The sequence below is a fragment of the Rattus rattus genome, chromosome 11 (genome assembly GCF_011064425.1).
Source record: "Rattus rattus isolate New Zealand chromosome 11, Rrattus_CSIRO_v1, whole genome shotgun sequence".
NCBI classification, from domain to species: Eukaryota; Metazoa; Chordata; class Mammalia; order Rodentia; family Muridae; genus Rattus; species Rattus rattus.
The window spans coordinates 91311148-91337427 of NC_046164.1; the positions used below are offsets into that span (position 1 = coordinate 91311148).

The following is a 26280-nucleotide window of genomic DNA, read 5'->3' on the forward strand; positions in this document are numbered from 1 at the left end:
TAAAGCAAACTTGGAGACACTTGCTTCCAGTAGCCAAGATATGCCTAACATATTACTTTATTTAGTCTGAAATTATGAGAAAATAGAAATGTTTGAGCAAGAGGACAACGTGAAAGGAGATGGTGACTAATGGCAGGAGAAACACATACATTTTTCTTAGGCTTCTAGCTGTTGAGTGTGTTGTTGAATATTCTGCCAACTCAAACGTACAAAGAACAACAAAATATTACGGTGGTTCCCGTTAGGATTTGAGAGTCACATGTCCACCACAGACTTCTGTACTGGGGCCTGGTAGCAGACTGAGGAGCTTCTGGGGCATGTGCCCCATGGGGTGGGGGTGGGGGCATGTGCCCCATGGGGTGGGGGTGGGGGCATGTGCCCCATGGGGTGGGGATGGAGGCATGTGCCCCATGGGGTGGGGGTGGGGCCTGTGCCCCATGGGGTGGGGATGGGGGCCTGTGCCCCATGGGGTGGGGGTGGGGCCTGTGCCCCATGGGGTGGGGGTGGGGGCATGTGCCCCATGGGGTGGGGATGGGGGCATGTGCCCCATGGGGTGGGGATGGAGGCATGTGCCCCATGGGGTGGGGGTGGGGGCATGTGCCCCATGGGGTGGGGGTGGGGCACGATTCTGAGCGCTTTACTCCTTTGATGAATTAACAGCACAGCTCTGGGAGTGGTAAGGGGTAAGGGGCAGGTCTTCCTGAAGGATGTAGCCTCCGAGAAATCATTGCTGAGTAGGCATTCTCAATCGCTCCTCCTTTCGCAGCTCCTCCTCTGCTGCACACTGGACGCTGTGCTGAGTTCCTGTGCTACATGACCCCCTCCCACAGTGTGCGGCTTCACCGTGCACCGGTGTCAAGGAAGCTGAAGACCACGTAAATGAACAAGTCTTTGCTCTTCAGATTCATTTTTCAGGCATTTTGTCACAGCAAAGGCTGATTATGTGCTACCATTTGCTATGATTCCCAAAGGTACCAGAGCGGAGTAGAACGCAAAGGATTATGTTCCAAATAAATGAGAAACCTCACATCTTCTTTCTTCTCTTTAGTACTTTTCCATTCTAAGTCCTCTCTCTGTGTGTGTGTGTGTGTGTGTGTGTGTGTGTGTGTGTGTGTGTGTGTGTGTGCGCGTGTGGGTGCATGTGCGTGTGGGTGCGTGTGCGTGTGTGTGTGTGACTATGTGTAATGTAGAACGAGTAGGAAAAGTTATTCAATGAAGCAAGGAGACTTTACATTTAGGTACTGGGCATTGTATCTTCCTAACCACACAAGTCAATCACAACTTAAAGAGACATATATAAATGTCAACGGGATTTGTGAATCAGATGTCTCAGTGAATAAATGTACTTGCCACTCAGTTTGAGGACCTGAGCTTGACCCCTGGTACCCACATGGTGAAGGAAAGAATCAAATCTGTCAAGCTGTTGTCTAACTTCTACACCTGTGCCACAGTACCCCACCCACCCAAAATAAATGTAATAAAAATTCAAATGTAAAAAAAGGACAGATGTCACATGGAAACAATGACTTCATTGTCTTTCCATGTTAACTAGAGACTATATATTATATACATATACAAAGACTATATTCATATATATATATATAAAATCAAATTCACCTAGAAATTATATTAACAGTATAGTTTTCTGACTTTTGGGAAATATAGGGCATGCCAATATTTAATGGTATTGCTTAATATCGGGTAATAGAAACATGTTTGGCCCTTTGACTTAGTGGTAGAATCTACGTTGTGGGCCCCATGCCATCTCACCAGCTTATTACATGAAAAGACGTTCTCAGTTTCCTTCACGGGTATTTTGTAAGTCAGAGTCCTGAACCAGAATGAAACTATGCAAGAAGCAGCACAAGACTTGGATTTCATGGCAAAAATACTTTTAAAGCATGTCGCATATTTTGCTTCTTTTGAGACTGGATATCTTATACAACCAGACATTTAAAATGCAGTTTGGAAATCATATTTTATGGTCATCGATGATGTCAAATCAGAATAGGTATTACATACTCAGCCCAGGTCTGACGTGTTTAAGAAAGCTCACTCTGTTAAATGCAGTCTGTCTCTAGAGAAATTAGGTATTGACTGCATGCCTCAGTGAGTAGAAAAATCTACAAAAATCCATATTACACATTGATCCAAATATTGCTTCTTAACATTACTAAGAATGCAACAAATTCTAAAGCAGTGTGTTTGACACACATATAATTCTCTTTAATTATCTTGCAACAAGAACAAAGTATGTCAGTGCTCGTACATGCTAGTTTTTATGGAGCGAGAAATTAATAATGAAGAACAAGCTTAATGTCCTTACTCTAGTTTTACACTGAATGAAGCAAGTCAGCGGCAGAAAGTACCCTGAGGTCACACCGAGTACTGAGTTTGGCAGAGCACCTGCCATGTTTAAAGTCACAGCGTTCATCAGGACTCCTGGAACCCTTTTCCTCCCATCCATTCTTCTGCCCTTCCATCCCAGCTTGGCACACCTTCTGGGATTTAGTGAGTGACTTAGTAGCACACCTGGCCCTTCCTTTTCCTCCTTCTATCTACACGCCTGCTACAAGAACAAGGGGCAGAAAACATGAGGAAGAGGACTAAATGGATCATTAAACACTATGTGCTCAGTGTCTCGATAGGCACCAGGGGAGTCCGGGAGGTCAGTAGGCAGCCTGCTCATTGCGAACACACTCCTTCCTAACTACTACAGGTTTGTTTCATCACAACTCTCCTGTTTCCTGATGCTTTCTTTTGCAGTGCTTGCTCCCCTGGACTGAATTAGGAAAATATTTTTCTGATAGTAAACCACATAGTGGCTTTATTAATAGTTAACATATGAATATTTATAGATATGGTTTTCTCTATTTACATACAAGATTTGAACACTTTTGTTCTTGTTTCTAAATATGGCTAAATTATTAGTTCATTTCTAACAAAATTCTAAGCTGAAATGCTTTATTTTGCAAAATTCAATGGAAAATATTAGGAATACTGTTAATACCTGTGAGAATATCCAATCATCCATTTTTATACCAGAACCAATACACATACATTTAGCAAATACATGTCCATACATCAACATACACATAGACATATGTGGACATACAGATATGTATTTATACAAATGTTAACATGCTAAATACATGAAAGAAATCTATTGTTTCATAGGAAAGCGGGACCATCTGTGATGAAATGAATACTCATTCAAGCACAAGACTTCTCTGTAAATATCAAAATAGTTCGCCTGTCTCTTTTCTGAAGATTTCTTTCTGGATGCAGCACCATGTCTATGATTGTGCTAAGCCAAATCTTCTCCCCAAGACCCAGAGTGGTGAAATCTATGTGTACCAAGTAATACATACCATGGAAGAGGAAAGTTTGAGAACAAAGCAGAAATTGTATTAAATATTTTATGAAGACAATGCAAAAAGTACTATGCAAAATTGACTACAGGACACTCAGAAATACTGAGCTTCAAGCTTTGGTTAAAACAACAGACAAACCACTCTTCTTCTCCTTCTATGGTTAAATAGTCCCTTCCACAGAATCAGCATTAGAACATTAGTAACAATGCTTGAGAATCTGTGTGCTGAGTTTCCAGGCACAATGCTAGGTAAAGAGTCTGTTTGTATCTCTGAAAAGTCTATTTTATATCACAACTAAGTCTGGCAAAAGTTCTTCCACTCACTGAGAATGAGAGAACAAGGTTACAATGCACTGTTGCCTGGGCTGCAGATGGTTAAGAATCTTAGTGGTTAAGAACATTTACTGCTCTTTCAGAGGACATAGGTTTGGTTCCCAATGTGCTGAACTCTAGTTCCCAGCAATCTAATGCCCTTTTCTGACCTTTGTGGGCACCAGGTATGCATGTGGTGCACACAGTTACATGCAGGTCAAACTCATATACATAAAATAAATAAATCTAAATAAATTGCTTTAAAAAGTATCTCTATTAATCATCACTTTGTTTCCACCTTTTGTAATTTAACCAAAGCCAAGTAACATTTTACCTTTAGGTGTTAACTACATCATTAACAATGTAACTGATGAAATGTACACAATACTGATCATTCCTTTTCTCTACTTGAGACATGTTATGATTTCTTTTACTTTGTTGCAGAGTATGAAAGCGAACTTGTAATTCGGAAACTGTCTGGACAATCTTCTAAGAAGGTGGCACATGGTCAACACACTGGCTCCACCTTCTTCCTTACAAGATTGTGGGTTTTAATTGCTTGGGAAAATGATCAACACCCTCTGTATTACATGGTCAATGGTCCTTTTAATAGGAAAGGCAATAATATACAGTTGTTTGCACCAACTAAAACTCGTTAGAAAGTATTAGTTTAGGGGAAGAGTTCAACAACCATTACCAGTACAAATGTCTAATTGATATTCAGTGAAGATGATTTCTTTCAGAGCTGTTTAAAAATTATCTGTTTGCATTACCGTATCTGACAATACTTTTATAAACAAAGTTTGCAAAGAATATAATTTTGAAAGCCAAAGTTTTTTAATAATCGCCATTTTTTTTCACTAGCATAACATTAGAATTGACTTTTTGTCTTGCTGACAGAGCAACGAAGGAAGTGCAGTTGCACTGAGCATATTGATCGTGAGCCAGGCAGCCATCAGTGGGACTCGGCACCATATATTTTCAATATTGACCTCCTACTTCCTTTTCCATGGCTTTCTGGGTTGGCTATTGGATTTGGACTGCACAGTAATAAACAGCTAAGGTTTAATTAATGGTAAATGAATACAAGACATAGGTTATGACTTTAACTAATTAGGGAATTGTTGAATTAAGTCTGCCTTGGAATGCAAGGCAGTACAATCAATATCCAATAAAAGGGCTATGTATGTAATTTACCTGCAAATGTGTTTCCAATACCATCAAAGTGAGTTTAAATAAGTAAGATCTATGAAAGGCGACTGGGAGAGATTTCCCAAGTTAACACTTTGGGGGTTCAGAAGATACTGCTGTTGTTGAGAGAATATCTCTTTCGAGGCTCTGAGAAGAACACAAAGCAAACAGGATAATAATGACAACCCCTGCCTCTGATGCCCCCTCAGCACAGCCGAGCAGCCTCACATACAGACCTGTGACTTCTCACTCTGAGGAGTATTAGACTTGGCTCCTTTGTCGAGAGCCACAGGCTCTATCTGGTCACATGGTTTCTGTCAGGTATTTACTGAGATAACAGGATTTCTCACAAAAAATCTTACCAAAGTGCTCACCCTTTAGCCTGAGCATGCAATGGTCATCTCGGGTAGCAGCTTCTGCACTCTCAACCCAATCACTGTCCTGAAATAAAAATATAAACCAGAAAAGAGTGTCCTACCGACTCCTTTGTGTGCATCCAAACTTGTAAATTCTAGTGTCCCGTTATGGCCCTTTCGGGGATCTTCGTGATACTGTTTGTGGTTCCCGTTGGGACAATATCTGTAGGAAAGTCCGTAGTCTGCAAGATAAACCTGGAAGGGATGGAGAAGCCAGTGAGCAACACTCTGCTTTCTGAAGACATGACCTTTATAATTACGTCTAAAGAGACTTGTAAACTGTAGGCCAGTGAGATGGCTCAGGGCGAGGCACTCGGCACTAAGCCTAAAGGTATCTGGGACCAACGTGGAACTCATGTGGCAAAGGGAGATGATTGCCTTCTGCAAGTTGTCTTCTAACCTCCTGACCTCCAGACACGCATGTGGTCCAAGCACGCAAGCACACGCATGCACACACGCGTGCACACACGCACGTACAACCACATGCACCACAAAATAATCAATGGATTATACAGTTTAAGTGTGTTTTAAATAGGAACTTGAAGGTTAAGAGGAAGCTCAGACTTCAGATCGATGCTTCAGTAAGCCACATGGCAGCTGAAACGTGCACTAGGAAGCAAGACAAGAAACTCTGTCACTTAAACTCTGGCTCCTCCTCTGCTCAGACTGAACCTTGCTCCTAACTGCCTTCTTCTCAGGTAGCCATCTGGATTCCAGAGACCTCCACATACTCTCTTCACCTCTTTCCACACAGGTTACGAGGTTCTGCCTTTGAAGACACCCTCTTCTAATATAAAAGGAAGAGAAAGAAGAGGACAGATGGAAGGGGAGAACAGGAGAGCCACGGGCGCCCTCCAAACTCATGGAAGCCTAAATTATTCGCTCTCCAGCCGAGCTCCCATTCAGGGTGAAGCTTGATTGCGCTAATTTTTAAATCATATGAAAGGAAAAACAACAGGTACATAGTAGTTTTCACTTTAAGCAAACAGATATTCCCCTGGAAACTCATGACTGGCAAGGGGGTGTTCACTTGTACTAAGACGCCCAGTAAATCATAACCTGGATAAATGAATGAACTAAAAGTCTCCTTTAGCACAACCATAAAAATCAAAACATCCCTGCACTTGGAGAGCCTGTCTCAAAACTCCACTTCCGTTGCTGCCTGGCCAAAGCAGGTCCCACACAGTGTGCTCCAGCTCTAGGCAGCTAAGGCTCCACTTTTGGTCTCCTTTGTCACCTGATGCTGTCAGACTTTAAACGCTCTGATTTTGCACTTCGGTGAGTGAAAGTGCAGATAACTAGAGGGCATCTGTGGTGAGTCTCCTGAAGCACTTTGCATGGGAAGTACCTTGCTCTCCACAAGAGACAACTCTCCATGCACAACTCAGGAGCGTCTCCACTCTTACTGAAGCCTGAGTCCACACTTAGTCTTCTTGGTAAATCTCACCCTGACATGGTAGATCCCCTAACCACAAGGCAGTTTATCAGGGTCTACTTGTGTCCCTGGGAATTTGCTATTTTCACAACACACAAAAGCATTTCTCTTTTCTTTGTATTTAGAAGTTGAACAGACCTAGGGGAGGAGGCAGGACAAACTGGACACACTTTATACTCTTTTCTACAGCCTTCTGCTAGACTTGAATCGGCAGCACACAGACAGAATGAGCCAGCTTACGTACAGTGGGTCAGGGGTCAAGATAAGTTTTGGGAATTACAAACTTAAGAGAAAAAATGCATATTTTGGGGTCCTTGCTAACTGGGAAAGGCTAGTACTGGTGCTCATTAAACCATTCAATCTTCCCTAAAAGGACTTTATTTTAAGGTCTTTCTGGAGAATCAGAATATGGGATGCATGAGGTTAGGTCTCTGTGCAAAACAAACTTCTAGTAGCTGGTGAAGTTGAGATTTGAACTTCCATCCATTTGACCAGAAGCTGAGATTTTGCCATTGGCTGCACACAAAAGAAAGGAAGAGGAAGTGGGCCCATATATAGATCTGGAGAAAACACCTGCTCTGAGAACAGTAACGGCCTGTGAATTTTCTGATCAAGAGGAGCTTACATCCATCGTAGAAACTCAGAGAAGAAGCAACATTTAAGGGTGGAGAAGATACACTTCTAGAGATGAAAACAAAGGAACAACACAGGAAGGAAGCCAGAGAGGGCCTGCGCCTGTATGTGCTGGCGTCAGAGAGGTCAGTGGAATCAACACAAGCCAAAAGGCTTGGAGTATTTTAAAGAGACTTTGAAGACTGTTCTAAGAAACTAGGGCACAAGTAACTGAAAACCTCTGGCAAGGAACAGCATCAGATGCATTGGCTAAATGGGAAAGAGAAGCAGAGAGTGTAAACAAAAGGCATGGGAGGTGGCTGTCTGTATTCTCATGCTAATTATGTTCCCCTAGAACCTGTACACAGTGTCCTACACTTAAGACAGTTGTTTATGATTGGTAAATAAAGATGCCGACAGCCAGTGGATGGGCAGGGCAGGCAGGTGGGACTTATAGGATTCCTGGGCAAGGGACACAGGAGGGGGAAAGAGAGATCCACCACCCCTGGGAAGGAGGAGAGACAACACTCCTAAGAGATGGAGAAGACAGAGAGCAAAGTGGTCATGAAGATGCCAGGAATGCAGCCCAAGAGAGCTGCACATCTGGTCCAGGGCAGTCAAGTTGGAATGTAGGTTTCAGTAAGCAATAACTCAAGAATGTCGGAGGTAGGCAGTTTAGCCACATGGAGGTTAGGAAGTGGCCCAACCACTGAGCCATTTTGGACATACAGATCATAAAGGCTGTGTGTGTCTCTCATTCATGAATATAAAGCACTGGGGTGGGCAGCAGGAACGTGGGGTCGGCTCAGTAGCAGTACAGCAGCAGTGGGAGGCAGGGCAGGCCTCTCAGATGGAACCTAGGGAAGTGGCCAGTTGTCAGGAGAAGCTCAGGATGGCTGAATAGGTGATAGGTGCCAATTGCTAGGGAGGGGCCTTGAGGAAGGAAAGATCTGGAAGACAATCACTTCTGTACCAAAAGCAGACTAACCAATTAATGAAGGACACCTCTGTTCATTCAGCTCTGGGCTCTGCCACCAGGATAGGAGTGAGTGATAGACAGAGCACAGGGGAAAAAAGCATAAGCTTTCTTTCCGCTAAAGGTGAAGTCTTCAAGCAATGAGAAACTTTGAGTATAAATGAGCGATTCCTCAAAAAAAAGAAAAAAAAAGAAAGTTCAGCTTTCAGTTCATAGGACTCAAGACGCACAGTCAAGGACATGAGCTCTGGACTCTACTCCATCAGTCTGAGACCATTTCTACCTCCTGGGCCTGCCCGTGTTCTAGCCAAATTACTTGGCTTCTTTTGAATTTCAGCTTAATCATCCATGAAATAAGGATAGTATCTCCTTCAAAGTGATCCTCTAAGGATAAAATTATTTAAACATAGAAATCTTACACCAGCGCCCAATACAGAGTAACTACTTGGAATAATATCTGATCAGCACACATGCCATGGTTCATAGACATGAATATTTACAGAACAAAGTAAATCAGGTGGTTCTTGTTGTCTTTATAAAAATCATAAACATGTTACTTTCGAGACAGTCTTCCAAGGCTTCCTGGAAGATAAGTGGGCCACACCCTCTACTCCGTGCTGGTGGCAAGGCATCCCATCCTTGCACATGGGCATCTCCTTGTGCTCACGTAAGCTTCCGTCTATGCATTTTTGTCTCTCAAGTCTCCCAAAATCCTACTGGGATAGGGCCCTCCCTATTCTATTTATTCCTATTAAGGGCTTTATATCATTTCAACCCCTATATTTAAATGAGGTATCAATCACATGTATTAGGAATGGAACACCATCTGTTTTTGAGGGGATATCTTTAATCTAAAACAATTCCTAGTATTTCTCTTTGCAAACAAGCTGATCATTCTTTCTATAAGATAATCACCTTTCCATATTCCAGAACTTCAGAAGAAACCAAAAAAAAACCAAAAAAACAAAAAAACAAAAAACAAAAAAAAACCCAAAACCCCAAAAAAACCCAAAAAGGTAAATAGGTAAATAAGGTAAATGCTTTTTGTTTTTTGAAGATATACATATATGTAAATATTTGGGTAAAATGCCCAAGTACCATAATTTACTTTTAATATACTTCTGCCAAAAAATAAATTTTAAAATGTAACCAATAAAATTAACTTGTATATGAAGATCTCTATTTGTCAGTATGCTTTACATTTTTCCAAATAAAGTTTAAAAATATGTACCTCCCTAGTCATGAAATTCCAGATTTAATAGTTTCTCTGAGTCATTACACTGGACAGTATATTTCATGAATTATTAATTTAAAATATGGACATAGGTTGCTAAATTTACATTATTATATTATCATTGTCAATATTTCCTATACATTGCTACTCTCTAAAACTAATAAGATACTAATAGTCCATATTCAGAACATTGCTATTCCTGTAGCTTAAATGTATACTCTTAACTTTGCTCTTAATATGCAACGGTGAGAATAATCTTGAAGAATAGGAATACTAGTATGCTACAAATGCATTTGATTACTTAAACAAAGTTAAAATACTTCACTAAATAACTGAGTTCAAATAAACAGTGGTACTAACACATTATAAAAGTTAAGTGTAAATTAAATTTGGGGCTGATTTTGATTTCATTTGAGAAATCTAATGAAAGACTCCCAAAGCACCTTTGAGAAAAATCTAGATATAAAGCAAGAAGGCAATGTGACTAACGTTCTAAAGAATAACACTTGCTGTCTGTCATGTTTTAAGACTCATATGCTGACATGTTACCTACCTGGGAGGGTCATCCTCCAGACTCAGTAGACAGCATTGGATAGAAACACATAGAGCACAATGGGCAGGGAGTTTCATATTCCTTTTACATACTCCTGGTACTGAATGAGGCTGCAAATACTGTATCAAAACTGGCTTCACACCTTGGCTCATCAACAATGTTTTTCTTGAAGACTTACAAGAAAGAAATATAAACACGACTGCTATGGGAAATGAAGAGAAAGGATGGAAGACCAACCCGTAACCCTCCCAGTTCAGGAAGGATAACAACACAGCACACAGGAAATGAGTGCTCTCAGTGTTAAAACACATTCGGAGCGACTGGAAATCAATCGTGGTATCAGGGTCCATCAAAATCAGCAGGGAAGCTGTCACATAAACAAGGACACACCAAGCTCCTGAAAGAAAGAATTCGCCCCTGATCAGAAAAGGGGTGTCTTTCAAGATGGAAGTGGAACAGCTGCACCAGTGCCAGTGAAATTGCTAACTCCCTCACGTGATACTGGAGACTACAGCAGGATGGATATTCCTCAAAACCAGCATGGAGCAGCATCAATCCAGGCAGTGCCGGTAGAAGTCATTACAACAACGTTGGCATACTCTTTTCTGAACAGTAGCTCCGCATGCATATGCCTCGGTCCTGAGGACCAACCAGGCAGTCAATGGCTTGCCATAGTCTACAATCAGCAAGGTTTTATAAACACCTTTAAAACAGGTTAGGAAATCCAAGATATTGATATGCAGAAAATACCATGAACAATTCCATTTTACTATGCACATGACATAATGCCAGTGGCATAATAAATGTTCACCACATTGGCTAAAACTTCTTTAACATCATTTCTAAGGATGTCTCTTCTCTAAGTACCTGTTTCTCAATATAATTTATTTTAAAATAATTTATAATTTAGAAATTACTTAATTAAACCAAAAGAGAAATCATATTTTCTGTACTGAATATAATATTACCAGTGAAGGATTTCTTAATCTTTTTGTCTAAATAGACAGAATTTCACAAAACTCTCATGTTTAAATGGAGATAGCCTGAGTAAAATATCCAGGAGGATAACACCACCACCGTACTGTCAAGAAACTATAAGGTACATGTTCAAAAGACTAAGTATTGTAAGTTCAACTAAACTGATGTTAAGTACTGATCCAAGTTTTCAAAGTTTTAAACATGAAGAGAGTACTACTGCCCATAAGCCCTTGAACAATGTATGGGGGCGGGGCTGGGCACCAGCAGGCACTCAAAAGATGTCTAGGAAATGCTGGCACATATGCGAGCATCTAGAATGGTCTAAGATATGTCGTAGTAAGAGCAAGCATGAGGATAAGTGGAAGAACATACAAATGACATACTTTCTAAAAGAAAATGAATGCTACTAAAACATAAGAGTAGCAGGAGAACAATCAAAGGGAGCCACACATACACACTGGATATATATTGCACAGAAATAACAAAGAGTCACAAACAACGCCCATGCCACTGCCACAGACAGCCTTCCAGCTACCCTTTCCGAAACAAACCTGAAAGGGGAAAGGTGGGGTGACAGGGGGGTGGACGGTGGAGACAACATAGTAACAGAAAGGAAATAATAACTGAAGTAAAAGAAATTAAAAAGCCTTAAGACAGCACAACAAAGAGCACTACATAAATCTGAAAAACTATATTGATGAACTCTAGAAAACTACTTTATAATGCCAAAATTAATAAGCATATATAAAATGACACAACTAGAGATAAAGAGCTTAAGCAACCTATTCCATATAATGAACATACAGAACAGTAAGCAAATAGACTGAACCAGAAAATAAATTCCCCCTCACCACATAGTAATCAAAACACAAAATGTACAGAACATAAAAAGATTATTAAAAGTTGCAAGGGCAGAAGGGCAAGTAACATATAATGCAGACCTATTAGAATTATACCTGACTTCTCAATGGAGATTCTTAAAAAAGAAGGGCCTGGACAGATGTTCTGCAAACTCAACGGGACTTCAGATGCCAGCTGACACTACTATACCCAGCAAAACTTTCAATCACCATAGATGGAAAAGTGAGACACTCTACCATATAACTGAAGTTAAGCAATCTCTACCTACAAATCCAGCCCTGCATAAAGTACGAGAAGGAAACCCCTAACCAAGAGGTTAAGTACATTTTAGACAACACAAGGAATAAATACTCAAGCAAAATCAAAAGGCAGGAAAACACAGACAATACCACTACCACCAACAACAAAATAACAGGAATCAAGAATCATTGATCATTGGTATCTCTCAACATCAGAGGTCTAAATATCCTTTAAAAAAAAAACAAAACAAAACTGCAGACTAAGAGACGGGATGTGAAAAGAGAATACATCCTTTTGCTGCATTCAAGAAAAAAACATATCAAAGACAGATGTCTTTTTAGGGTAAAAAGTATAAAACCACACATATTCCAAGCAAACAGAATAAGAAGCAAGTTGGTGTACCTACCCATATTAATATCTGACAAAATAGACTTCAAACAACTAGTTAGGAGAGATTAAAGACACTACATTGTAGCTTTGATTTTTGTTTTCAAAACCTACTTTTAATAAGGGTTCTTAAATGCTTTAACCTCCCTTCTAGCCCACCAGCCACTAGAGGTAGTGGAAAAGAAAGGTTATTAGGATACGGGGTAAGTGGACCTATTTAGAAATTGTTTTTTGGAGCAAATACAATCTGCATGTCAGGAAATCAGCAGTTCATTTCACAGGAATCAGCAGCAGCAGCTAGATTCACCTGCAAACACGTCACAAATACACCAACAGTCCAGTTCAGTAGTGTTGGGATAGCAAACACAATCACCAGCAGAAATAGCCAGGCCTCCGCTGAGTCAGCATGAGTCAGCCAAGACCAGTAGGGACACCAGGAGAAGTTCTCTGCTGCGACTCTCTCGATGAAGATCAGCAAAGTCTAAAGAACAACTACAAAGCTAGCTATTCAAGCCCCGTCACTGTCTGTTGAGTCCTATTTATACTTCCAAATATCCCACAGTTCTTGGCTCACCACGTGAGTCTTTCTTAGCAGAACTCCAAGTGAGTCTATCAGCTGACATCATTCTGCCAATTGGTCTGGGTCTGTGGAAGCAGTGAAAAGCAGGCAGAACACCATCAACAGTTTATTGGTATGTTTCTTTCTGCGGAGTAGCCACAGGTGGAAATCAGCAACACAAAGTAAGGCGAACCAATACATGTGTGTTGTTAGCAAAGAAAGGCAGAGCAAAGCAAGCCAATGCTCGAGCTCCCGCTGTGTGGTGGTCATCCTTATATTCCTTCATCATATGTCCTTTTGTGTGTTTGCTTTAGAAAAACACCCTTCATCTGTGTCCACTTCAAGGAAACACTTCTTCACATGTCTGTCCTTGCTGAGCCCAACCTCGACCAGCAAGGAAGACACGACCACAGGAGATCTTCTTCAAGCAGTTTTACTCAGGAACCTTGATACAATCTTCTGACCTCTATCTCTTCTGACTCTCTCTCTACTCTGACTCTCTTCTCTCTCCCTACCTGGGGGACGCCCTGCACCACACTTAAATAGCTAGCCCTGGCCAGTCCTAGCAAGCCATGTGGGTCATGTAGATAGGCTGTCACTATGCGGAAGCTAGCGGGCCAGGCAGACATAGCCAAATAAGGACTTGTTTACTGCAAGGAGCACTCACCTTTGGGAGGGTGGAAGGCGGAAACCAGCGCTATCTTTGAGGCGCGGCATGTCGCAGCTCTCTACATGTCCTAGCAAAACACCATCCAACACAACTGACTTTCTAAAGAAACCCAAAGTTTTCACTTCACTACATATTCATCAAAAGAAAAATCCACCAAAGATAACACATTGCAATAATTTCATCTATGTACCAAACACAAGAGTGCCCAAATTTTGAGAAAAACAAAACAAAACAAAACATGACAATAGCTTATGTCATATAATGACATGATGACATTTATACACTTATTGTGGAGACTTCAATAACCCACTCTCACCAACAGACAGACATCTAGACAAAACCTAAAGAAGTAAATGGTGAAACTAACTGACTTTATGAACTAAATGAACCTAGAAGATATTTACAGAACATTTTACCCAAATGCAAAAGAATATACCTTCGCAGCATCTTATAGAACTTTCTCCAAAGCTGACCATGTACTCAGACACAAAGCAAATCTCAACAGATACAAGAAACTTGGAAATAGTATTCTACATTCTATCTGTCTACCACAAATAAAAGCAGACCATAACAACAACAGAAACAACAGGAAGTTTACAAACTCATAAAAACTGAACAGCTCTCGACTGAAGTGAAACTGATCAAGACAGAAATTAAAGACTTTTTAGAATTGAATGAAAACAAATATATAACATATCCAAACTTACACAGCGTAGCTGCTTCTAAGAGGCAAGTTCATAGCACCAATTGCCTACATGAAACAATTGGATAAATCTCATGCTATCAACTTAACACTACACTGGAAAGGTCTGTAAAAAAAAAGAAAAAAACCACAAAACCCCAAAGGAGTAAGTAGACTACAAGAAATAATAAAACTCAGAAATAAAAAACAACACAGAATTATCGAAATAGAGCTGGCTATTTGAGAAAATTAGTAAGAATGACAAACCTTTATCCAAATTAACTAAGGTAGGAGAGAGAATATCCAAATAAAATTAAATGAAAAGGGGGATATAACAGCAGACACTGAGGAAACCTAGAGAATAGAAACATACTTTAAAAACCTGTACTCCTCCAAATGCATGGTTTTAGCACAAAAACAGACGTGTTGATCCATTGATCAAATTAAAGACCCAAATATAAATCTACACACAAATGGATACCTGATTTTTTTTATATAAAGAAGACAAAAATACACACTGAAAAAAGCCAGCATCTTCAAAAAATGGTGCTAGTCAAACTAGATGTTTCATTTAGAAGAATCCACCTAATTTTCACCCTGCACAAAACCCAACTCCAGAATCCTGGATCTGTACACCATTCCCAGGGCCAAAGTTCTGCCTGCATCCTTGGAAGCCTGCTACCACTAAGAACAATCAGGTGAGATTTCCACACTTTAATCCCTGCCCACAGGCAAGTACAAGGTCTCCCAGCAAGCACAGTAGCCGCATGGAATATACTGTCCCTTCTGTACTCCAATTTCTGTTCCACATCTCCACCCATAATCCTGGAGGCCTGCACCCATCAGGGACCACTAACTTTGCCTACATCCCTGGAGGCCTGCTGCTACTCGGGACCACCAGCTCTACCTGTAATCCCAGAGACCCGCTGCATTCAGGGACAACCAGGTCTGCCAACACCAGGGACAAGAGATGGCTGAAGTCCACCTTAAGAACACAACCAACAAAAGCCAGGGCCTTGTGGCACCACCTGAAAGCCATCTATCTTACTACCGTATATATCCTAATACACCTGAAGAACAAGAAAATGACCTTAAATCTAATCCTATGAAGATGATCGAGGCTTTCCAAAGGGAAACAGATAAATCTGTTAAAAAATACAGCAAAAATACAATCAAACAAGTAGAGGCCTTTAAAGAGGAAATTAATAAATGCAAAGAAATGCAGGAAAATACAATTAAATTGTGAAAGGAATGAATGCAACTATTCAAGACCTGAAGATGGAAATAGAAGAAATTTAAAAAATAACATAAATGGAGACAATACTAGAGATGGAAAACCTAGGAAACAGAACAGGAACTCCAGACTCAAGCATCACCAACAAAATACAAGGCATGGAGGAGAGTATCTCTGGCTTAGAAGAAATTCATACATCAGTCAAAGAAAATGCAAAATCTTTTATATTTTTGCAAAATCTTGCAAAAAACATTCAGGAAACTTGGGACACTATGGAAAAGGCCAAACCAAAGAATAACAGAAGGAGAAGAGTCCCAGTTCAAAGGCCAGAAAATATCTTCAGTAATATAAATATCAAAAAAATAAAAGTTCCGCTAAAGAAAGAGATAACTATGAACATACAAGAAGCCCACAGAACAGCAAATAGATTGGATCAGAAGAGAAAATCCTCTTTCCACACAACAATCAATGCACTAAATTAGAGAACAAAGAATGAATATTAACAACTGCAAGGGAAACAGGCCGAGTAACATATAAAGGCAAACCTCTCAGGATTATACTTGCCTTCTCAAATAAGATTCTAAAAGCCATAAGGGCCTAGGCAGATGTCTTACAGATCCTAAGAGCACAGATGTCAGACTGAACTACTACTATACCCAGCAAACTTATTAATCATCACAGATGGAAAACACAAGATATTCCATGACAAAACCAAATTTAAACAATTTTTCCACTAATCCATCCTACATAGGATAAGGAAAGGAAGTTAACACTTAAGAAAAGGAAATGATCAAGACTCTCTCTCTCTCTCTCTCTCTCTCTCTCTCTCTCTCTCTCTCTCGTGCGCACGCAAACACACACACACATACACCACCACCACCACCACCACCACCACCACCACCATCAAACCCCAAATTAATAGGAATTAACAATCATTAGTCATTAATATTGCTCATCATCAATGGCCTCAACTTCCCAATAAAAACACACAGGCTAAGAGAATGGATCCATAAACAGAATCCACCATTCTAGTGCATACAAGAAACACACATCAGCAAATAAGATGGTCATTACCTCAGAAAAAGGGCTAGCAAAAAGTTTTTCAAGCAAATGAACCCAAGAAATGAGAGTGAGTAGCCATTCTAATATTTAATAAAATAGGCTTTCAACCAAAAATAATCAAGAGATGAGAGGAGACACTTCATACTTATCAAAAGAAAAATCCACCAAGATGATGTCTCAATTCTGAATATCTATGCCCCAAATTCAAAGTACCAACATTTGTAAAAGAAACATTACTGGTGGCTATAGAGATGGCTCAGCGATTAAGAGCACTGACTGCTCTTCCAGAGGTCCTGAGTTCAATTCCTAGCAACCACATGGTGACTCACAACCATCTGTATGGGGATCAGATGCCCTCTTCTGGTGTGTCTGAAGACAGCGACAGTGTACTCACACACATAAAATAAATATTGTTTTGAAAGGCAGAAAAAACATTATTAAGGCTTCAATCACACATTGAACCCCACATATTAATAGTGAGAGACTGTAACATCCCACTCTCACCAAAGGACTATTCATATAAACAGAAATTAAACAGAAAAATAATGAAACTAACATACATTATAAATCAAATGGATCTAAACAATGACTACAGAACATTTACCTAAACACAAAAGAACATACCTTCTTCTCAGCATTTCATGGAACCTTCTCAAACACTGAATCACAAAACATCAATCACAAAGCAAGCCTCAACCAGTAGAAGAAGACTGAAATAACCCCTTGCCTATTATGGGATCACCATAAATTCAAACTGGACAACAGAAACAATAGAAATCCTACAAACTCATGGAAACTGAACGACTCTCTACCCAATGACTACTGGGACGAAGAAGAAATAAAGACATCAAAAACCTTTTACAAATTCAGTCAAAATGAAGCAAAATATACACAAATTCATGGGACACAATGAAAGTGGTGCTTAGGGGAATGTTCCTAACACTAAGGAACTGAAGAGATCTCATAGTCCTAACTTAACACCACTCATGAAAGCTCTAGAACAAAAAGAAGCAGACACGCCCAAGAGGAGTAAATGGCAGGAAATAAACTCAGGGCTGAAATCAGTAAATTAGAGACATGGGAACAATACAGAGAATCAAGGAGACCAAGATTAGGTTATTTGAGAAAAATCCACAAGATAGACAAACACTTGGACAAATTAAGAAAAAAGCAGAGAGACAATATCCAAATTAACAAAATCAGAAATGAAAAGGGGACCATAGCAACAGACACTGAGGAAACTTTAAAAATCATTAGGTCTTACTTCAAAAGCCTGTACGCAATAAGTTTGGAAATTTTAAATGAAATGGATGATTTTCTGGATAGATTCTACTTACCAAAGTTAAATCACGATCAGGTAAACAATCTAAATAGTAATATTATATTTACAAAATTGAAAAAGGCCAGGACCAGATGGTTTTAGCACAGAATTTCCTGGACATTGGACATTCAAAGAAGAGCTAATACCAATATCCTTCAAACTACTCCATCAATAGAAACAAAAGGAACATGCCTTTTGTTTGAATGAGAATGAGAACAAAAGGAACTCATTCTATGAGTCCACAGTCACCCTAATAACTAAATCACACAGACTCAAACAAGAAAGAGAATTACAGACCAATTTCCATTATGAATATTGATGCAAAAACTCAATAAAATATTCGCCAACTGAATCCAAGAGCATATCAAAAACAACATCCACTGTGATCAAGTGGACTGCAGGAATGATTCAATATATGAAAATCCATCAACATAATCCACCATATAAACAAACTGAAAAAAAAAAGAAACAAAACAAAAAACACGATCACTTTCATGCAAAAGTCTTAGACAAAATTCAACACCCCTTCATGTTAAAAGTCTAGGAGAGATACAAGGTGCATACCTAAATACGATGAAGGCAATATACAGCAAGCCAACAGTTAAATGCAGAGAAACTTAAAGCAACTCCACGAAAATCAGGAACAAGGCAAGGCTGCCCACTCCCTCCACTTCTATTCAATATGATACTTGAATTAAGACAACTAAAGGAGATCAATGAGACACAAATTGGAAAAGAAGTCAAAATACCACTATTTACAGATGATATGATAGTATATATACGTGACCCCAAAAATTCTACCAGAGAACTCCTGCAGCTGATAAACACCTTCAACAAAGTGGCTGGATATAAAATTAACTAAGAAAAAAAATCAGTAGCCTTCATTTATGCAAATGATAAATAGACCAAGCAAGAACTCAGGAAAACAACACCCTTCACAATAGCCACAAATAATATAAAATATCTTGGTGTAACTCTAGCCAAGCAAATGAAGTTCCTGCATGACAAGACCTCAAGTCTCTGAAAAAAGAAATTGAATAAGATATCAGAAGACAGAAAGATCTCCCATGCTCATGGATCAGTAGGATTCCCATAGTAAAAATGGCCATGCTACCAAAAGCAATCTATAGACAGATTCAATGCAATTACAATCAAATTTTCAACACAATTCTTTGCATACCTTGAGAGAAAAATTCCCAACTTCATATGGAAGAACAAAAAGAAAAAAGAAAAGAAAAAGAAAGAAAGAAAGAAAGAAAGAAAGAATGAAAACAGGATAGCTAAAACAATCCTGTAAAATAGAATTTCTAGAAGTATCACTGTGACTTCAAGCAGTACTATAGAGCAACAGGAATAAAAAGTGCATGGTATTGGTAGAGAAACAGGTTGATCAATGGAATCGAACAGAAAGCCCAGACAAACCTGCACACCAACAGACACCTGACTTTTGACAAAGAAACCAAAACTATATAATGGAAAAAGAAAGCATCTCCAAGACTTGGTGCTGGTCTGACTGGATGTCTACATGTACACGAATGCAAATGATCCTTATTTAGTACCCTGCATAAAACTCAAGTCCAAGTGGATCAAAGACAGCGACATTTAACTGAGTACACTAAATCTAATTGAAGAGAAAGTGGGGAATAACCTTGAACTTATTAGTACAGGAGACAAATTCCTGAACAGAATGGGAATAGCTCAGGCACTAAGATCAACAATTAATAAATGGGACCTCATGAAACTGAAAAGCTTCTATAAGGCAAAGGATGCTCTCAATAGAACAAAACAGCAGTCTACAGAATGGGTAAAAGATGTTACCAGCCATACCCTCACCAGAGGGCTAATATCCAAAATATATAAAGAACACAAGAAGTTAGACAGCAACAAACCAAAAATTCCAGTTAGAAAAATGGGTAGAGAGCTAAACAGAGAATCCTCAACAAACATTTGTTCAATGTTCAATGTCCTTAGTAATCAGGAAAATGCAAATCAAAACGACTCTGAGAGGCCACTTTACTGCCATCAGAATGGCTAAGATAAAAAACTCAGGTAAGGCCCATGCTGGCGAGGATGCTGAGCAAGAGGAACCCTCCTCCATTGCTGCTGGGATTGCAAACTGGTACAACCACTCTGGAAATCAGTTTAGCAGTTCCTCAGAAAAACTGGGAATAGTTTCACCTCAAGACTCAGCTATATCAATCTTGGGCACATACCCAAAAGATGTTCCACGATACCACAAGGATACTTGTTCCACTATGTTCACAGCAGTTTTATTTATAATATCCAGAAAGTGGAAAGAACCTAGATGTTCTTCTGAACATCTGAAGAAAGGATGATGAAAATGTGGTTTATTTACACAAGAATACTAGTCATCTGTTTACAAGAAGGACATCATGAAATTTGCAGGCAGATGGATGGAGCTAGAAAATGTCATCCTGAGTGGTGTATCCCAGACCCAAAAAGACACGCATTGGTGAGTCATGTGACTCACTTACAAGTGGATATCAGCCATAATGTACTGGGGACCCACACTGCAATCCACAGACATAAGTAAGCTATACTTACTACGAGGAGGGACACTAACAGAGGATTCGTGAATCTCATTCACAAGGGGAAATAAAACAGTCACTGGGGGTGAGGGGAGGGAGGGAGGCAGACAGGAAAGAGAACAAACAGGGCTGTAGGGGGCGTGGGGTGTGTTCAGGTGTGGGGAGAGACCAGGAGAGAGGGACAGAGAGAGAAGGGAAATTGGCTGCTGGTGGAGGGGAGGGGTGCGTTTCTAGGACCTGGCAGAGATTTGTGATGGTGAGGGCTGCAGGGAGTATATGTGGGTGATTCTAACCCATGGTAACCAGGTGAGGTTACCAACCAATGTCTGATTTGACTTAAGGCCCATTCTATGAACTGGAACCCATACCTCCAACATTGCTTGGGAACCAAGAACCAAACACTAGATCGTCCAGAGACCTAGGGTAAAACCAACCACTACTGATTTTAAAAAGTAAGTACCAAGGTTTCCATGACTGTGGCAACTCTTATAAAAGAAACTTTGAATTGGGGCTGGCTTATAGTTTCGGAAGCCTAGTCCATTATGTGCATGGTAAGAAATATGGCAGTGTTCAAGAAAACATGGTGCTAGATAAGTAGCTGAGATTCAACATCTGGATTTATTTGTAGGCAGCAGGAAGAGAGAGACGTTGGCCCTGACATATAGGCTTTTTAAAAAACCTCAAAACCCACCTCCAACAGTGTTTCAACAAGGCCACACCTCCTACTAATCTTTTCAAATAGTACTATTTCCTGATAAGCAGCATCAAATCTGTGGGTCTGTGGCGGCCATTCTCATCCAAATCACCACATCACTCTTGAGGTATATACAAAGAATACTTCATTCTCACAAGGAAACATGCTCAACTCTGCTTACTGCTGCTTTATTCATAATGGCCAGAAATTAGAAACAACCTAATTGTCCCTCAGCAGAAGAATGGGTAAAGAAAATGTGGTACATTTACACAATAGAGTACTACTTATCATTAGAAAAAAATGATCTCATGAAATTTGCAGGCAAATTAATGGAACTAGGAAAAAAATTATCCTGAGCAAGGTATTCCAGACCCAGAAAAGCAAATATTATATTAAGACATATTAGCTATTATGTCAATGGTAATAAAGCTACAGTCCATAGAACCATGGAGAATAGAGATAGAGAATAAGCTACTACAGAAAAGTGATCTCCTTAGGGAAAAAAACATAGAAGAGATAACTATGGAAGGATTAGGGGGCTGGAACGGGAGGATCAAGTGGGCAGGGGAAAGGGACAAAATATGGGAGGGATAGCCAAAATTAAGAGACATTTGTGGTGTATCATGGAAACCTAATACAGTAAAAACTTCTTAAAATATACATACACATGATGGTGATCTACATGAAATTGCCAAATAATAGAAGATACCGAGTACCAACTGGCCATCTCTTGTCACCAAATGTAGCTTACAGTAATGAGTTTGGGTTTTATCTAATTTAATTGTTGGCCAAAAATGTCCCATAAAAATCTCAAAACAATCCAGGCTGTTGACCAGACAATAGCTGCCCTTCACAAACTGACTTTAAGACCACATTGCCGGAGACAACACCTACACAATTCACTGAACATGGAGAATTCAAGTTGGTGTCTGCAGAGAGTCTTCACCCCTGCATCCTACAGTCTGTTACAGGAAGGTAGTCTGCAAACTACCAAAGAGAAATGTAAACCCTAAGCCAGCAACAAAACCTTTGATCTACAATAGTGTACTGCCTGCAAAATTTGCGAGTTCAATGTTGACACAAAGATTGTGAGGGCAACCAAACAATATCTGATTTGACTTAAGGCCCACTCCATGATCCCATACTTCCAACACTGCTTGGGAACCAAGAACAGGACACAATATAGACCAGTAGGGGTAAAACCAACCACTACTGATTTAAAAAAAAAAAAAATTAAAAAAAAAAAGTAGTGAAAAATGACTCCTAATGATGTTCTGCTATACTCAGACCAGTGTCTTCTTAGCCACCACCAGAGAACCTTCCTCATCCAGCAGATGGAAAAGAGTACAGAGACCCACAGCAAGGTATTATACAGAGAGCGAGAGACATTGGAACTTTTAGCTCTAAATAAGTTGTCTCCACCAAATCTCTACCCTCAGAGTTCAGGTAACCCTGCTGAAGAGAAGGTGGAAAGATTGTAAAAGCCAAAGGGGATGGAAGATACCAAGAAAACAAGGTCCTCTAACCAGAGCAAAGCTCATATGAACTCACAGGGAGGAAGGCAGCATGCATGGGGCCTGCATGGGTCGGTCTGCAGCAGGTCCTCTGCATACATATTATGGAACCTTCTTTAGAGGTTTTATGGAACACCCTCGTGTGCAAATGAGTGGGTCTCTGACTCTTGTGCTTCTCCCTGGGCATCTTCTGTTGGTTTGTCTTGTTCAAGTTTAGTGGAACAGGTTTTGTTACATACGATAATTTTTATTTTGTTATATTTTATGATTATCTCTTAGTATCCTGTACTTTTGTAGTAAGAGACAGAAAGGGAGTAGATCTGGATGCATGGGAGGTGGGAAGAAACTCGGAGGAGCAGACAGGGAAACTATAAACAGGATGTATTACGTGAGAGATGAATCTGTTTTCAATAAACGGGGAAAAATAAAGAAAACACAAAAATATCCCATAAAAGTTGACCGATTACCTAACTTATTAAACATGCACATGAGACCCCTGCACACATTCACACATCTACACACAGAGCCTTAATCCTAAAGGCAGCATCGCAACTGGCAAGATGGCAGCTCGGGAATTTCCACTAGGGTCGGAGAGTCGCTGCTGCTTGTCCTGTACTGGAGATGTACTAAGCAGTATAGCCGTCAAATTCATCAGAGATGTTAGAGTGGGAAAGTTATTGATTTGAGTATGATAAGCCAGTTTCTTAAGGAAATCTTAGAAACTGCGGAGATGGCTCAGCTGGAAAGAGAACGTGTTTCCCTGTTAGAGGACCTGGGTTTGCTCCTCAGCACAACATGGAGGCTCTCAACCATTCACAGCCTCAGTTCCAGAGGCTGGAGCAGTCGCTCCTACTCTCCGTAGACACTGTGTATACATACGTATGTATACATATGACATACGAGCCGGCAACTGACCCACACATGAAAAACAAAAACAAATAAATCTTCAAGGAAAGAAAACAGAATCATTACTAAACCTATGTCAAGCAACTAAAGAATTAGTGAATCAAAGCACTTTAAACTGTTCTGTATGACTCAAAACCTTCAGACACGGGTAAATTAGAAAGCCTAACAGTGGAGTAAAAGCACACTGATAGTGACAATAAAAATTACAAAGCTGGGGCTGGAGAGATGGCTCAGCGGTTAAGAGCACTGACTGCTCTCCCAGAGGTCCTGAGTTCAATTCCCAGCAACCACATGGTAGCTCACAACCATCTGTAATGGGATCCAGTGCCCTCTTCTGGTATGTCTGAAGACAGCTACACTGTACTCATGTCCGTAATAATAAATTAATTAAAAAAGTTATAAAGCTTTAAAAACTCCCGAGATGCAAATGCAAATCTGACAAAAATCTAAAACTTTCCTTCCTGTCATCATGCAAACGAATTTTAAATTTTATCAAAATTCCAATCAGAATATCAAACATTTTCAGCTTATCTAGAAAAATGAGCACAGAAAGCATTAATAGGATGACACTGAGGAATGAAAACATAATAAAAAGAAAATCCATAAAGCAAGAGGCAAGAAGAAGGCTGCAGGGACTGTCAGGTCAACCTGCCCCTGAAGCCCACTGTAAAGCCCGAGGAATCGATGCAACAACATTGTTCATGGTACTGAACGCAGGCACGAAAACACCAGTCGGATTCAAAAGACAAAACCAAGTATTGAGACAAAATACTGTGGTCAGCAGTGTTTTTGTTTGTTTGTTTTTGTTTGTCTGTCACTTTGTATTTCAGAAAAGCTTACAACTAAACAAGGTGAAGCTAGGTTCTATCTCTTTCCATGTAGAAGAGTATATCCTAACTGACAATCAAACTATGCAATAAAACTCTTGTAAACAAGTTCACTAGAGCACAAAACCTTAGTAAACGAAAGGCTGGTCCACTTGCCTACGTATTAACGATCCTCTGCACAGATACGAAACGCCCAAAGCACAGCGTGAGCACTGAAGACAAATGGAAAAGTCAAGCATGTCGGCTCATCCCCGTGGCCCATGTTGGCTCATCCCCGTGGCCCCGCATTCTGGATCTGGAGCAGATGGACGAGGAGTTCAAGGCCAGCTTTATCTACAGGAGCAAATTCAAGGCCAATCAGAGCTACTTTAGATTATATCTAAAAACACAAAAAGGTAAACTATAAGAAAATAAGATGTAAATTATGGAGCAACAAAGGGGCTTGAACAGTTCATATCAAAAATGATGCCCAGTGGGGGAGAACAGCAAAATAAATAAGGATTTTTTAAAAATGGATAAATGGCAAGAATAGAAATTCAACAAAATATAAATATTTAAATAAGCCTTTTTGGTTTTAGAAAGGATGAGAGGAAGAATGGCTGTATTCACACCCTGCCTTAGTTAGGGTTTCTACTGCTATGAAGAGACATCCTGACCACAGCACTCTTACTAAGAAAAGTATTTAACTGGGGCTGGATTACAGCTCAGAGGTTTAACCCCTTATCTCATGGCAGGAAGCAGCATGCAGGCAGACATGGTGCTGGAGGAGGAGTTGAGAGTTCTACATCTGGATTGGTAGATAGCAAGAAGAGAATATGAGACACTGGCCTGTCTTCAGCTTCTGAAACCTCAAAGTCTGCCTCCTGTGACACACTTCCTCTAACAAGGCTATACCTACTCCAACAAGGCCACACCTCCTAATAGTATCATTCCTTATACCATTTTTATTCAGACCACCACATGCCCCGACTACACGGTAATAAACCTGAAGGCCATAAGTTTTGGGGGTTTTAAACATGTGACATGAGACCATGCTCCTCAAAAGAACCACAAGTGTGTGAGCATTACAAGCACTCAGGCTACCCCAAACTACAGCACTGAGTAGGCAATCACAAGCACTCAGGCTACCCCAAACTACTGCACTGAGTAGGCAATCACAGGCACTCAGGCTACCAAAACTACAGCACTGAGTAGGCAATCACAAGTGGGCACAGAAGCTCAGGCAGAACCTGAACCTGAAGATTCAAAAAGAAGAAAACCACAGAACTCTTTCCAGGCACTCCCTGAGGGAGGACAGGAAACGGAATCACTCCCAGAACTCAAATAGATGTTGTAGATGCTCAACTCCTGCCTAGCACATGTGGTGAATACTGTGGGAATTGTCTAGCAAGCAGGGAGAACCATCTGAACCCAGGCTAAAGAGTGACTGACAATAAGCCTCACAGTGGACAGCCTATCCCCAAGACTGTAATAAACATGCACAGGGAGAAAAAGATCAAAAGCCAAAAGGTAAAAAAGAAAGACAATTCCAAAATCAAGAGAAGTTGTGATGGTTATATCAACAAAAACAGACTTCCAAGTAAAGATGAGACAATAGATAAAGAAGCCATGAAAATGTATATGCACCCAGTCCACACAAACGAAGTCCTGATGCGGGTTTAAGAGAGAGGAAGAATTCATGACTTTCTAAATTC

The 26280-nt window shown here is 40.1% G+C and overlaps 1 protein-coding gene across 1 annotated transcript in view; it reads right to left on the reverse strand.

Moving 5' to 3' along the window:
• The window catches only part of Vrk2 (VRK serine/threonine kinase 2), a 118066-nt gene that overhangs the window by 22222 nt on the left and 69564 nt on the right, over window positions 1-26280 (reverse strand). Inside the window, exon 8 of the mRNA XM_032916446.1 lies at window positions 5355-5487. Coding sequence (XP_032772337.1) covers window positions 5355-5487 — 133 coding nt within the window. The remainder of the gene's footprint in view (window positions 1-5354; window positions 5488-26280) is intronic.